The sequence below is a fragment of the Xiphophorus hellerii genome, chromosome 7, assembly GCF_003331165.1.
Source record: "Xiphophorus hellerii strain 12219 chromosome 7, Xiphophorus_hellerii-4.1, whole genome shotgun sequence".
Taxonomy (NCBI): domain Eukaryota; kingdom Metazoa; phylum Chordata; class Actinopteri; order Cyprinodontiformes; family Poeciliidae; genus Xiphophorus; species Xiphophorus hellerii.
The window spans coordinates 10,860,326-10,875,163 of NC_045678.1; the positions used below are offsets into that span (position 1 = coordinate 10,860,326).

General features: G+C 38.6%; 1 protein-coding gene across 4 annotated transcripts in view; it reads right to left on the reverse strand.

The window, feature by feature from the left end:
• Nucleotides 1–1,670: 1,670 nt before the first annotated feature.
• The window catches only part of klf12b (Kruppel like factor 12b), a 52,545-nt gene continuing 39,377 nt past the window's right edge, over nucleotides 1,671–14,838 (reverse strand). For all 4 annotated transcript variants that reach the window (XM_032567595.1, XM_032567594.1, XM_032567593.1 and 1 more), the window contains 2 exons: nucleotides 8,797–8,954; nucleotides 1,671–7,373 (listed from right to left, as the gene is read on the reverse strand). In XM_032567595.1, coding sequence (XP_032423486.1) covers nucleotides 7,192–7,373; nucleotides 8,797–8,954 — 340 coding nt within the window. In that variant the 3' untranslated portion in view covers nucleotides 1,671–7,191. The remainder of the gene's footprint in view (nucleotides 7,374–8,796; nucleotides 8,955–14,838) is intronic.

Genomic DNA, 14,838 nt, shown 5'->3' on the forward strand with positions numbered 1-14,838 from the left:
CAAAGGAGGTTACCTGCATGTAGGAACAGCCTAACGTACACCCAGTTTTTTTCCCCTTTACAGTCGAAGTGATAAATCTCAAAGGTGATATTATACGGACGAAGACAAAAAAAAAAATGTAGTGGAGTGGGAATAGCTTGTAATCACATGAATTCTTTAGCAGCTGACAAAAACATTCATCCAGATCCAGTTATGATGGAACACTGTACATGATGTTCGGGGTGTTTCCTCTAAACTGTAACCTGTTCTTAGAAACTGCATTGGCTTCATGCTGTGTCGGAGCATACCAGAGCTTAAAATATCACTCTGTGTTGGTTGCCAGATTATAGCAACAAAGCAACGTGGTTTCATTTTGAGAGATGTGATGTTTTACGTGGAAGTTTGAATAAAATCAGAGTAAGAATGTGACTTTCTGATGTGTTCAGGACAAATGCTAAAAACATTAAAGAGTACGCCAGACCTCAGCTATGGTTTTAAATGGTTCTGCAGTGGCACAGCCAAGCGGGATCATGGGTAATGGTGACCAGAAGTGGACCAATTTTCTTCTGCCAATTTCAATACTGAAATTTAAAATTCAGTATTTTGCATGGTGATATATTTAATTTAACTGTTTTGTTGTTGTGTTTTCTTTTAGCATTTTTAATTGTTAATTTTTTCCAACTGTGATTAGAACTTCTTTCAGATGAGACTTAAAATGGTGAGCTGAATTGAGCTGGCTGACCAGTAGCTTTACACGCAGACTCCAAATTAAGGTGCTTCTTTGTCAGTGGGAGTAATATTTACATGGAAATTTGACATTTTCATCTCTGGGTTATTTTTTTTTTCTGCTGATACAGCATCATTGAGAGGAGGAGATGAGTTGGACTAGGGCCCACATAGACCTGTTTAACAAGTACAGGTCCCCGTGCAAAGCTAAGTGCAAAAATGTCCTGTGATCAGACGAGACAAACATACTGTACGGTACAGTGTGTTTCCTTATATTTGACATAAATCGAACAAAGCATTTCAGGAGAAGAACATCATGCAGACATTCAAACATGATGTTCTAGCTCTGGTTTCCTGTTCCAGGACAAATGTACAGTAAGTTGATGGAACATGTAAACAAGCAAGCCCTTAAAAAAAAAGTAGGTCCTGGCATGGCCTATTCCAAGTCTGGAATTAAAATTCAACTCAGATTATGCTGAATGTTGTGAACTGTGGAGAAGGCAGCTATGTTTTCGCAAAGGGTCAGATTTTTTTCTTTAAATGCTTTTCTTCTCCTAAATACCAAAGTGATCATTTCAAAACAGTTTTTATTTTTTTTTTATTTCTGGTATAAAAAAAAGCTCTGAAGATGTGAAACATCTAAGTGAACTAAATAAAATGAAAAAAAAAAAAGGAAATCTGTACAGGAGAAAATACTTTTTCACAACACTGTTAATGTAAACTTTGCTGCTGTCCTTTGTGGATTTTCTGTCGATTTAAGCTGCTTGTGTCCGTCTGCTGGCTCAGGGGTGGCCCTGCAGCCCCAGCATCCCACTAGCTGCCCTCCACACCAATGGTTTCCCCCAAATCCAGATTAGGTTTCCGAATGCCGGCGTCAGCACGGTTCTCAGATGTCACTCAAATGTGTCACCGAAACCACATTCCATCCATCCCAATCATAGATAGCAAAGGGGCTCCAATCCCAGTAGTGTTACATACAAAATGCAACTTTATTAACCTTCATGCCTCCATTCATTTCAATATACATGTATATGTTTGAACTTATCTTAATTTCACAGCTCCATCCATTTGAAAAAAAAAAAAAAAAGTACAAGAAAAAAATAAAAGGCAAAAAACACTGACTTGTTACTCAACCAACTTTTGGAGAAAATAAAACTGTAACAGGAAAAAAAGAGAAAACAGAAGGACACCTGTTTTTAAAATTATTCTTTTTAAAAATACCAGGGTTAAAAATGTCTTTTTTTTTTTTTTTTACCCATTAGCAGAATCTCCCTTTTGAAGCATAATCACATTTTTTTTTTTTTTGTCCTCACGGTAAGAATGAAAAGATCTGAATATATTTACACAACACTCACTTTACATAAATACAGGAACAACAATTACGTAATATTAGCAAACTTGAAACATAGGCATTGGCTTCACTACTTAAGTTTTCAAAACCAGAAGAGAGAGAGAAAGAGAGAGAGAAAGAAAAAAAAAAAAAATCCAAAATCAGATGTTACACAGAAATTAAATGTTTTTTTTTTTTATCTGATCGAACGTCTCAAATCATTAACAAAGGCATAAACTACCAAACCGTGGATTCGATTCCTCATGGCCTAATTTGAAATCACCGTGCTGTAGCTGAAACATCCAGAGGCCTTCGTAACTCAGGTTTACCCCCTTATGGACGAGGACTTATTGCAGCCAAAGTAATGACATGTGCTTCAAACCGGTGAGCGTGTTGCGGTGGGACGCTGAGTTTGACACCGTGATATAAGGCTCAGTGCGAAGAGAAGGTTCAATGTTAGAGGTCCTACTTGCATATTGTTGTCTGTGCTTTTTATTATTATTATTATTATTATTATTCCCAAATAACATCCATAATAAAAAGAAATCATTATTTCCCCTTTTGAAAAGTAGCAATTGAAGAACACGTGTTGGGATCGAAACATTGCACAGGGCAGGTGATATTACAAATTTGTGATATGAGGCACTATTTATCATTATTGCATAACTTTGACCCTGGTTACCGTAACAAAATTATGCTTCAAAACGAGGAAAGAGATGTGGTGTGTAGAGGAGGGAAGGGGGGGGGAATACAATAACACCCTGTCTCCATGGAGATGTCACCTTCAAGTCTAATTGAATTGTTTAAACACTGGTGTATTAAGGCATCCAACATCATTTGTAGATATACTGAATAAAGAGCACATGTCTTGTTGATATGTGATTGATTTGTCTGTTTTTTTTTTTTTCATTGTTGTCGTTCAGGTACAGCTGAAACCAGATGTTTACATACACTGTATTATAAAAAGACACAACCCTTTTTTTCTCCTCACCCTCTGTGATTTGGACAGGCAAAACTTGACTTGTTTTAGGAAATTATTTCCATTTCCTAAATTCCAGAATAATGTTTATGTATTTATTTTTCCTTCAGTTCTGAGATTTACATGCACTAAAACAATGCTGCTTCCATGTGTGCCATCATGGACAAATCAAACGAAATCAGCCAAGTCCTGTGACAACTAGTCTTGTATCAAAATAGGCTGAAAGGCCACTTAGATTGCTGTCAAGAAAAAAGGCCACACGTGCCAAAATAATTCTTAACAAAAAGAACAACAATTGAAATGACTGAAGTGTTCGACCACAATGATTATTGTCATATTTGCTGGAAAAGTTTATGGGATTGACAGCATCATGTTGTGGGTCTGTTTAGCTGCAGGAAGGATCGGTGCACTTCACAAAGCAGACGTGTGGAAATAACTGCAGCAACACCTCAAGATGTCAGCCTCAAAGTTTAAAGCTCGGGTACAAACGTGTCTTCCAAACGGATGACCATCCTAAGAGTCCCACCAGATTAGTTACAGTACGACTCAAAATCGACAAAGTCAACGTTCTGGAGTGATCCAGTGACATAATCCTGACCACAGTCCCATGGGACGTTGTGGAAGAGCTGAAAAGTTGTGTGTGTGTGTTGACTCAATCAGAACAGTTCTGTCAGGAATGGGACAAAATTCCAGCAGAATACTGTAAGAAGCTTCTGGAGAGGTATCAAAAATTAAATGAGTTTCTGATTTATTGTCATTATAAAAAATACATAATAATGATCTCATTATTCTGGCATTTAGTAAATAATAATAATAATATTAATAATAACTAACTGACCTAAAACAGGAAAAATTTGATCATATTTAATATCAGAAAGTGAGTAAAAATATGCGCATGTATGCGTAAATACCTGGTTTCTACTGTAAAATAACAAAATACCAACACAGGCATTCAAGTACCTTAATACGGTCAGTGTATATAAATAATTTGTTGTTTTATAGCAAACACTGGTGCAGCCTTATAAAATAAAAAATAATCATTTGATCGTGAACTTGTTTAACCCCAAACCAGAACAGTAATAATAATAATAATAATAATAATAAAGAAAAACCTGTTATAGAACATCACATAATGATCATTTACATGACGAACACCTTTAGTCCATTTTCGCTGTATATCAAATTAGATAAATTACGGTCTCAGAAAAAAGACTTTACGCGTATAAATGTATCTCCTGCATCTACGAATCGAAAGCCCTATTTCTCCGTTGTATGTACAGGTTGTAGAACTTTGTAATAGCTTTGTATCTTCACTATCACATATATTACAACATTTCAAAAGATCCAAGAAAATTATTATTATTTTTTTTTACATAAGAGAAAGAGTTACAAGCCGTCACGTGAAGTGTCCCTCAATCACACACACACAAAAAAGAGTCCTAATACATTACACGGATGATAAAATATGACGAATATTTGTTTATAAATTGACATCTGAAATAAAATTATCTGAAAATCAGCTCAATAAACAAAGAAGGTGCTAATATGCTTTTTGCCAAAACGATAATACAACTGGGCGTAATGACATGTGCACAAACAATATACATAAATAATGGTAACATACGAGAGGGCCGCATGAACTCTGCATGTGTGAAAAACTGTTCCCTGGATTTGGCTTCTTTACTAAAAGTGAGAACTTTTGACGTGTGTGTGTGTGTGTGTGCATGTGTGTAGGTGTTAGTGTAAAAGCATATGGATTTCAAGATACCTTAATCAAAAAAAAAAAAAGGTTGCTGTGTATTTTTACTGGCTTCTGCCCAATAACTGCATTTGGCAGCGCTATATCTTATAATATTGGTTGGCTCGGTACCTAAAGCCTGAAGCTTTTAAACGGAATCAAAAGCGCTGGAGCTAGTTGCCTTTAGGACTATAAAAATATACTTTTAATTGAATTCCCTGATTGAGGTCAAGTGTGATGTTTTCTGAGAGACAATTCTGCCAGTAACTGCATCTAAAGTCTTAATCTTCTGTGATATAATGTTACAATTTCATAATAATATCTGCATTATGTGCAGTGCTTTGCAAAAGTTTTCAGACTCCTTGAACTTGATCACATTTCACCACGTTACAACAATAAACTTTAATGTGGTTTTGTGGGGATTTTCAAAGTAGTGCGTGACTGCGGAGCGGGAACAAAAAAGGTGTGCTTATTTTTTCCGTCCCCCTTTACTCTGATACCTCTAAATGAAGAGAAGTGAATTAATAAGCTTTTAAAAGAAGCCCACTGAAATCTCAGGATGCATGCTGCTGTTCTGCAAAGACGTCAGACGTTTAAAGTACTGACTCAGGGATGCAGAAGACGTACGCGCTCTGCACTTTTCAGATTTTCACTCATTTGCAATGAAAACAGAATGTATCAGTGTCCTCCCACTTGACAGCTACACACTACTACTATAGGTCTACCACATAAAATCCCAGGACCATACATTGATGTTTGTCATTTTAGCATGACGGAATGTCAGATAGTTCAAGGATTAACAGTTTTGCAAAGCGGTGTATGTATGTAACTAGGTGTGCAACTCCTGCATTTCAATCACCAAACTTCTGGTGATAACCCACAAAACCGCCCAAAGTGAGGTGAGAACATTTCAAGTGATGTTTATGAAAACTAAAAAACAAAACGAAAACAAACAAACAAATAAACAAACAATAAACAAACAGAAGATGCTGCGAAGTGAATGACCAGCTGAGAGACCTCACATCGCGACTTGAAGCTGCTTCAGAAACAGAGCGAGGCTGACCTTGACCCTTTGTCTCTGATTTTGGACATCAAACACTTTGATCAGAATGTATTGCTCTTCTTTGTGTGCAGGTTTATCTCCGTAAAGTCTTCAGCTGGTGTCAGCGACAGCCTGTGGTCGAGGGCCGCCTTGCCGTACCAAGACCACCACACAAAACTCCTTGTTTTGGCTCAATTTCAGAGGAGGAAAAATGAGTTGACTGATGAGTACAGGTAGATGTTGACAGAATGAAAGTCTCTAAGGTGCCTCTGTTGGGTTTTTATTTTTTATTCTTCCCACATACTCTCCTCTGATTGTTTCAAAATTCACTGTACATGAGGGGGGGGGGTCGTATTTGTCAGAATCAAACATAAGCGATAAGCAGGTACTTTAAAAAAAAAAAGCAAGATTCAATAAAGAAAACATTTTCATACTGAAAGTTTATATATATTTATATATTTATATATATATATATTCTTTAAGATTGCACTTTACTGATTGCTAATCACAGCTCAAAATCCACATAAGATTTATTTGAAGAAAATGCTTTAAAGAGGCTCAAAATAAAGAAAAGCACTGATGAAGAATGGGGTTTGTCTGAAGTCCGTTTGATAATGTGTGCTTCTTTGCTGGTGTGATGATGATTTGGTGTGTCCAGTTCCTGCAACCAATGGCTGAATGAGCGGGTAAAAATGGATCCATCTTTGTGAAGTTGTTTGCACTTTGCTGGCTTCGGGGAAAAAAGGTGAAAGTCCAACCCTCATTCAACTTCTCGAAGAAAACGCCTTAGATGTGACGGTCCAAGTCTAAGTAAACCTTCCATGATCAAACACTGCCCTCTGCTGGTCAACTGACGGGAAGGCAATACAAAAAAACCCAAAAAACAATACTGTCTGTAAATCCAACTCCGACCAAGTCTCTTCCTGTTAAAATCCACACCAGGTCGAACTTCCCGCTCTGATTTCAAAGGGGTCTTTCACATTATGAACGCTGGAAAAGCAGCTGTAATGTAAAGTGAGTAAAATCCAAATTTATAGAGTGCCACTTCATCCTAAAAAAAAAATCAAAGCTAAACATCAACAAACAGTGCTGTTAAAAGCAGTTCCCCATCATTATCCGATGACGGAGAAAGATCCCGCCATCGCTTCCTTCCCATCCAGAGAGGATCCGGAAGTCACCCTGTTTTCTGCTCCGACCGTCCATCCAGCTTCTCCATCTCCAATTCGGGTGTGTGTGCGTGTGTGTGCGTGAATAAGTTTGGGCTTCCAGGCCAGCTGAAAAACATTCAGAGGGAGATCCCGCTCCCATGGCTGCCTGCGTGCGTCTGCGTGCGTGTGTGCATGTGTGTGGCTGCGTCTGCTCCGCTGACATCTTCTCTTAGTCGCTCCCGTTGTGCTTCACACCAGCATGTGTCTCCGTCGGTGCAGGGCTAAGTGGTCGGATCTGGAGAAGCTGCGGTCACAGTCTGCGCATTTGAAGGGCTTCACGCCCGTGTGTTTCCTGTAATGCCTCGTCAGCTCGTCGGAGCGGGCGAACTTCCAGGTGCAGCCGTCCCAGGTGCATTTGTATGGCTTTTCCCCTGCAGAAGGACAACAGCAGACGCACGGGTCACATCTTCCACACCATCATAGATAATACAACTGATCCACTGATCTGCTAAATAGGTTATCAGTTTCCATTGTTTCCTGCGCGGACTTTCACGGGACGGACACTTTAAGGTCATTTTTAAAGAAAATGTTTCCATGGGAGTTTGCATCTAGCAAAGATGTTAGAAAAATGTGTCAAACTATTCTTCATCACGTAAAAAAAAAAAAAATAAACACACTCTTGTTACCAAGAGAGAAACAAGTGGTGTGTAAGATTTCTGAAAATGCTGTTCTTTTCTTTCTTTTTTTTTTTTTAAAGCCTCGAGTTACTTGAATAATTTACGAGGATAGCTTCCTCTGACCCACTTATTGTAGAAGTTGTTACAACTGGATAATAAATAACTTCCCAACCGTTTAAATAAAAACAGTTTTTAAAAAAAGGCAATGAAAAAAAACATCAGACTATAAATCTTTGGTTGAATACACGTGGAGTGTCTCATTCCACCATAAGCTTGCACAGTGCCCATCATATTTACTGGAGCCTCATAGTTAAGATGTGCATAAATACTTAAAATAAATACATTATTTATTGCTTTACCATCATCTTACACTGAAACTTTTGATAAGTCCAACTTCTAATTTGAGTTCATTTATTCTGTAAGGAAAAGTCCAACAAAAATAAATATGTCTGAAGTATTTTTATTCTAATTTTCACTTTACTTTTTGAGTGTGAGGAAGTTTTACTTAGTAATCAGTAACCTCCTGTTAATTCGGGGGAACGTTTATCTTGGCCACAAATTTGAGACATAGTTCTTTTTTTATTATTTTCATGAAACCCCCTTTCTGATAAGGGGCTGTTAGAGTCACTAGGAGAAAAAGGATAAAGAAGAAAGTTGATGAGTTTTGTAAAAACAAGTAAGGACGAGGAGCAAGACCAAATATAAAGTCTAAATACGGAAGATAAATTCCAGATACTTGGAAAAAAACAACAACCTTAAAATCACTAAGTACTATTATAAACAAACCAATTCAACACTGGCTTTAAGATCTTAAGCTTTTTTATTTAAAATTTCAACTTTAAACATTGTATTACCTTTTGCCTTTTTTTTATCAAAATGCTGTCGTTTCTTCTCAACCTTTTGATTTTCTTCTCAATATTTGTCAATAAATTTCTAAATGGAATGGAAAAAATAAGAACTTCTCATTCTTCTCATCTTTTTTAATGTCCACAAGCATCATTCAACCTCAATAAATCTCAGCTTCGCTAGCTTCTAATAGGGTCTCAGGCTCTTGTTGCTCCGACCAATAAATACACCATAAAACGCCTTTCAGAAAACATTAATCTCAACCATATTTAGAGCTGAAGAAAAACAACAATATTACGTAAAATGACATCTTCAGACACAGTGGACTGACCTGTGTGTGTCCTCCGGTGTGCTTTTAAATGTGAGCTTTTGGTGTACACTTTATTGCAACCCTCAAAGTCACATCTGTGGATTCTTCGCTTCTTCGAGTCAGGTGACTCTGACCTGCGGGGGCGTCGGATGCTGTCAATACTGAACGGCGACATGGAGCTGCAAGACACAAGGCATAAAAGAAGTCAGTATAAAGGAATATGAAGTTGTGACAATAACACCAAAATAACAGCAAAATCTGGCAGCCGTCAAACTACGTTGAATCTAATCAACAAAGACTCGCATCCCTAACAGGAAACGTGGCCAACGCTGGACGACAACCTGTCCTGACAACAGTGACATTAATTTTACTGGCTGTCCTCTGCTAGGTGCTGAGGATTGGAAACTTACTTGCGCAAACGATGACCGAAGCCACAGAATGTGGGTACAATGTTGCTATTGTTGACAGAAAACTGAGCTTGACACATTCTGCTTGAAAGATTCTGCATAACGTACAGCGATGAAGATTGTAAAAATGTATACAAATACTGTGTACAATTATTCCAATGTGACCTTTCCGTCTTCTTTCGGTCGGTTGCACTCTTTTCTTTTTTTCCTATTTTTGATCCAACTAAAGAGCTTTTTGCTCTTTCCTTTGCTCGTCTTTCCAAAGCACAGATTGATGAATGTTTCCAGCTGCTTCTTTCGTATTTCTCAGGTAATCTTTTTACAGCTTCAGTAGACATGTGCCGGTCTGGAGGTTTTGAAAGGTAAAAAAAATTGGACATTATATTCTAAACTTGTTTGATTGTTCAAATAGGGTGTTTTATTGCTAACTTTAACCGGCCCATTCCAGTTTTGCTCATGCCAGGCTCACATTTTGACCATTGCACAGAATGAACATTCATACAGCGAATCCCAAATGAATCCATACAGCTGGAAGATTTTGGCTTAAAGTTAATTTTCCATTTTCTCAACACGTTTTCTCTGACTGGAAGCAATATCAGCATTTTTGGAGGAGCCAAGCCAGAGTCCCGAGAAACTTTGAACAAGAAAAGCTTGTTAAAAGTGACGTTCTAACCTTTTACGTATTATTCAAAATATAAGTAACAGAGCAGTACTGAATCTGTGTGTAAAAGAAGTTATGAGTTCAGGTAGCTTTGTGGTATTTGCTAATGCTTTTTAAGTGTATTTAAATAATTTATTTACATAGAAAAAACTGCATTTACAAAGAAAACTTGTGTTTATAACATTTATTTTTTATTTATTTATTATCTTAGTTTGAATATGCATGCTAAGATTGACCTTTTTCTTTAAAAAAAAGTACCAAGAGTAATAAGTTGTTAAAAAAATATATGCGTTTTATTTTAATTATTTTCATGCTGCTTGTGCAATCTTGTCTACCATAAAATTATTTATATAGAAAACATTGATACTGACAGGAAATCTGTACATTTTATAGCACAGAGAAGCAGAAACGTAACTTTGCCAGCAGGTGGCAGTGCAGCTCTACCGAAGAGTATCTGTGGCGGCGACAGCTGAGCAGAGGGGCATTTTGGATCATCAGAAAATAAATATATATATTTTTTTCTCAGTCTTATCCAGTTATTATAATAATTCCCCAGTTAGCTCATGACACTAAATTAAGTGCTGATTTTATGATTCCTCAAGGCCAAAAATGGGAAACCCCAAGTCAGTAAATGCAGTTGGAGCAAAGTTTTAAACTGTCTAACTGTCCTCTTTTATTATTTGCAGGCCTCATCAGAACTCGCCTGAAACAATAAAGTTAGAAGAAGAAGAAGAACCCAGGGGTTGTAATAGTGCGGACTTCATGCCTCGCCCCAGACTGTTGACTGTAGAACAGGGAGAACCTTTCATGAAACGATAAACACATGACTGCAGCACACACCCAGCCCAGTGCCCAGAGGCAGGAGATACACTACGCAGAAACAACAAGAGGATCTCTGTTTACTTAAGAGGAGGAGGAATATCTGTGAAATATATTTAATGGGGTTCTCAGAGCAGCGGTGGAGTTTGCTGCGTTGCATTTACGGAGGAAAAGGTGAGGGGGTCAGAGAGTGGGGCGGGGGGAGCTGTGGGGGTTTTAGAGGAAGAACAGCTCTGATCATGTTAAAGGGATTTGAAAGAGGAGCAAAGGCTGCCAGACAGGCCCTCCTGTGAACTGTCTCCGCCACACACAACCCACTTCCTGTCTCGCTGTCTTTCACCAAAAGCATGAGCTGTCAAACACAGGCTCAGGCGTATTGAACAACCTTACAGAGAGAGAAACACACACAGAGAGACAGAATTACAGAGATGTACCGCACACACACACCCACCCCCACGCGCACACACACACACACACCCACCCATATGATTACAAATCACCTGTTACTGTTGGCTTCCTACCAACCAGAAGCCGTACAGGAAATGAGCACACGGGTCAGATATGAAGCGAACTCATACTTCCCTCTCTCTTTCTTACTCTGTTGCTCTCTCCTAGCTCGCAAACAGCACTGCAACCTGATGTTAAAATTTAACTTTTGAACAAACCACACGAATTTATTATGTTTATAAGCCATCTAATTAAATAACTCATAAATTTACATCGGCTCGCAGAAGTAATCATACACTTTGAAACACTTACACATTTTTTCACAAGCTTTAGAGTTTTCTTTGGGATTCTGTGTGACAGAAAAATGTAAAGCAGTGGTTAATTGTGAAGCAAAAGAGAAATTATGCATTATATGTCATATGTTGTGTTCAGCCCCTTTAATCTGATGTCTTTAAATGAAACCCAGTGCATAAGAAGTCTCCGAAATAGATCGTATTCATATGGGCATAGAAGCACAACTAAGCAGGCACTTCACGGATTTGAGGGACGAGAAAAAAAAGTTTAAAGTTTGCCATAAGCATGAAGGGAGCATAGCTAACATGGATGAAGAAGCTCTGATCAGGTGCGAAATTGTCTGTGTTGCAGAACTAATAAAACCGCTTGCCCTGAACGCACCATCTCAGGTGTGGAGAAATGGTGGTAGCATCATGCTGTGGGGTTGCTTTGTTTCAGCAGGGAGAGGGAAGCTGATCAGATGTGAAAACGTGCTAAGTTAAATGCAAAACACTCCTGGAAGAAAATCTGTTAGAGCCCCAACTGACCCGAAACATACAGTCAGAGCTACAACCGGATGACTTAAATCAAGCAATATTTATGTGTCAGAAAAGACCAGAGTCTATGACAAGACTTGAAAATGAATCTTTACAGATTCTCGAGCAATTTTAATAGAAAGGTAATGTGAAAAGCTGGTAGAGACACATCAGACAGACTTGCAGCCGCAGCTGAAGGTACTGACACAAGGAGTCTGTAACACATACAGAAATTTTTATTTCTTTGCACAAAATGTTAAAAAATGTGCTCGTCCTTTCCCCTTCCTCTTCTCAATGTGCTACGTGATCAAATTTAAACGAGTTTAAAAGGTATGAATAGTTTTTGCAAGGCACTGCAGGCCACCATCTAAAGTGTACGGGACTGTATGAGAAAATGTGTCTGCCAGGGAAAAGTGAAGCAGAACGCCAGGATTTACAATGGAAACACTCTGGGCTCAGACACCGAACAGATGAGGCAGATGTTTACATTCTGACTTCATCCTGACTGTAACTTCGTGATTATAATATCATCCAGAAAAGTCTAAATCTTTCTATTCTTGTTGCTCTTTCTTACAAGCAGACACATCAATTAATGAGCAATTTGTCTGGAGGTGATTCTGTCATCACTGAAGAGCACAGTGATGAAGTTCAGGTTTGTTCATTTTGGGTATTTATGAAAATTTGGAAAATATTCAATCCTTGTAGACACAACAGGTGCTTTGTGACAGCACTTAATATAACATTATAAAGAGTTTGTAAAAAAAAAAGTGCTTTTTTTTACAAACTCGACAACTTTCTAATTTCTGTTTCACATTATGGAAAGTGAAACATTTTAATAGCTTAGCATTATTGTTGGCCAGACATTAACATACTCTGCTTGATGGAAAAACAAAGACAGGAGACGTTGTGCAATCCAACAGAAAAAAAAAAAAGATGAGGATGGTTTGTTTTGGTCTTTTATGACGTCATTTAAGCATTTTCAAAGCAAAATTTCACAATCTCAGATTACATCGTTACACATTTTGGGAATTTTAATGACTGGATAACCATTAAGTAATAAAACAGTAGTGATTTAGTGAAAGCGGGGGCTGAGGTCAAAAAGCCAAAGTGACCACAGTGCCTCAGCTGTGTGGTCACTGCATAAATTTAGAAGCACGTCTGACAACTACTGACACTCGCCACAGGTTGACGCTGCAATCAAGAAAAGGTGCGTTGCTTAAATAAACAACGTCTTCAAAAGCAATCAACTGATGACTGTACATCTGGGGTGTACAAATTCCTGCCTTAAGGGCAGCTTTTCCTTCAGCTTTTAGATGCAACACACCTGATAGTTCAATCCATGGACGAAAAACAGACGGTCATGACAAAATTGAAGCATTACACATGGACTGTGTAGGAAGAGCATTAACCTTTCCAGACCAAACGGAGAGCTGGCGATCCAGCCAAATTTGCCGTACCGTAATTCCGCCACACTCTGAAAAATTCTAAAGGTTTCCACCCAATATTTGGGTTATTACGGTAACGTTACCTCTGCCGCAGCAGGGACTGAAATTAATCTGAGGTGTGCTCTTTTAATAGACGGTAAATTGATAAAATAACTTGGTAGATATTGAAAGTCCCATTTGTTATGGATAAATAGGTAAATATATTTACTCATAGGACATTTAAAGAACTGTGTACAATTAAAATAAACAAAAATATCTGGGCAGAGAGTTGAAATTTAGGTCATAAAGGGCTAATCAGAGAAGTGGCAAAGGGGAACTCTGGAGGAGCTAGAGAAATCTACAGCTCATGTAGGAGAATCTGTCAACGGTTCAACTATTATTGCGACTAGTTTAATCTGCATACATGGCCTAAAAGAAAGCCGTTGAACGAAAACAAGTCCAGTTTACAGTTTGTCACAAGCCACGCAGGAGAATGTGGATCAGATGAGCCTAAATTGTAATTTTTTAGCCTACATTCAAAACACTGTGGTTGAGGGGAAATCTAAAACCGGACCCTGAACACACCATCTTCATGGTAGTGGAAGCATCATGCTGCATGGACAATTTCCTACATCAGCAACTGGTCAGAGTTGATGGAAAGATGCATGGAGGTAAACAAACGAAAATCCTGGAGGAAAAGCTTAACAGTTATCCACTTTGTTTTGGTTTCAATAATAAGATTCCAGCAAAATACAGTGAGGTTTGTGGATGGAACATGAAAAAAATATGACAAAGTTCAAGGGGTGTTAATACTTTGGCAAAGCATTGTACGCAAGAATAAGTTGCACAAAATTGTCTTTCTATTTTCGTCTCAAACTCCAGTTAAATTGCAGCTCTTTTGGAACATGAATTTGATTTATTTTCTTATGAGATTCCAGAGGCAAACTCTTGCTGCTTCCAAACTTGTGTCAGAGTAACATTTTTGGTTGAATGAATGTGTCTGTGTGCATCGCTCAACGCAGAAGAGGGAAAAGTAGGAAGTGCAGATGAAACTGATTTCAAACAGAACTGACCTCTGCTTTAGTTCATCTGCTTCTCCAACTTCCCCCCCTCCCCCATCTCCTCACCTGTCACCTGAATACTCACAACCCAAACACGGCGCCTATTTTTCAGGATTTTCACGGGCAGCTGAGGTCAAAACAGCTCTGACACACAAACTGCTTTTCAAACAGAGTTGTGGATTTATCAGGAAAACAGGAAAAAGGAGCGCCTGACTTGATGTGTGCCTTGGGAGACAGCCCACCCGGCATTCCCGTACCTGTCGGAGGACACTACACCACGTCTCAACAGTCCACCTGCTCTGTTGGGTGGCCACTGGGTCCTTGGGAACCGGCCAGGCTTCAGCAGAGGCTACTCCTCCCAAACGCACACGCAAGCAGTCGCACACTTCTCTCTCTCCTTCTTCCTCTTTCACCCTCACTCTTCCACAATAGCCT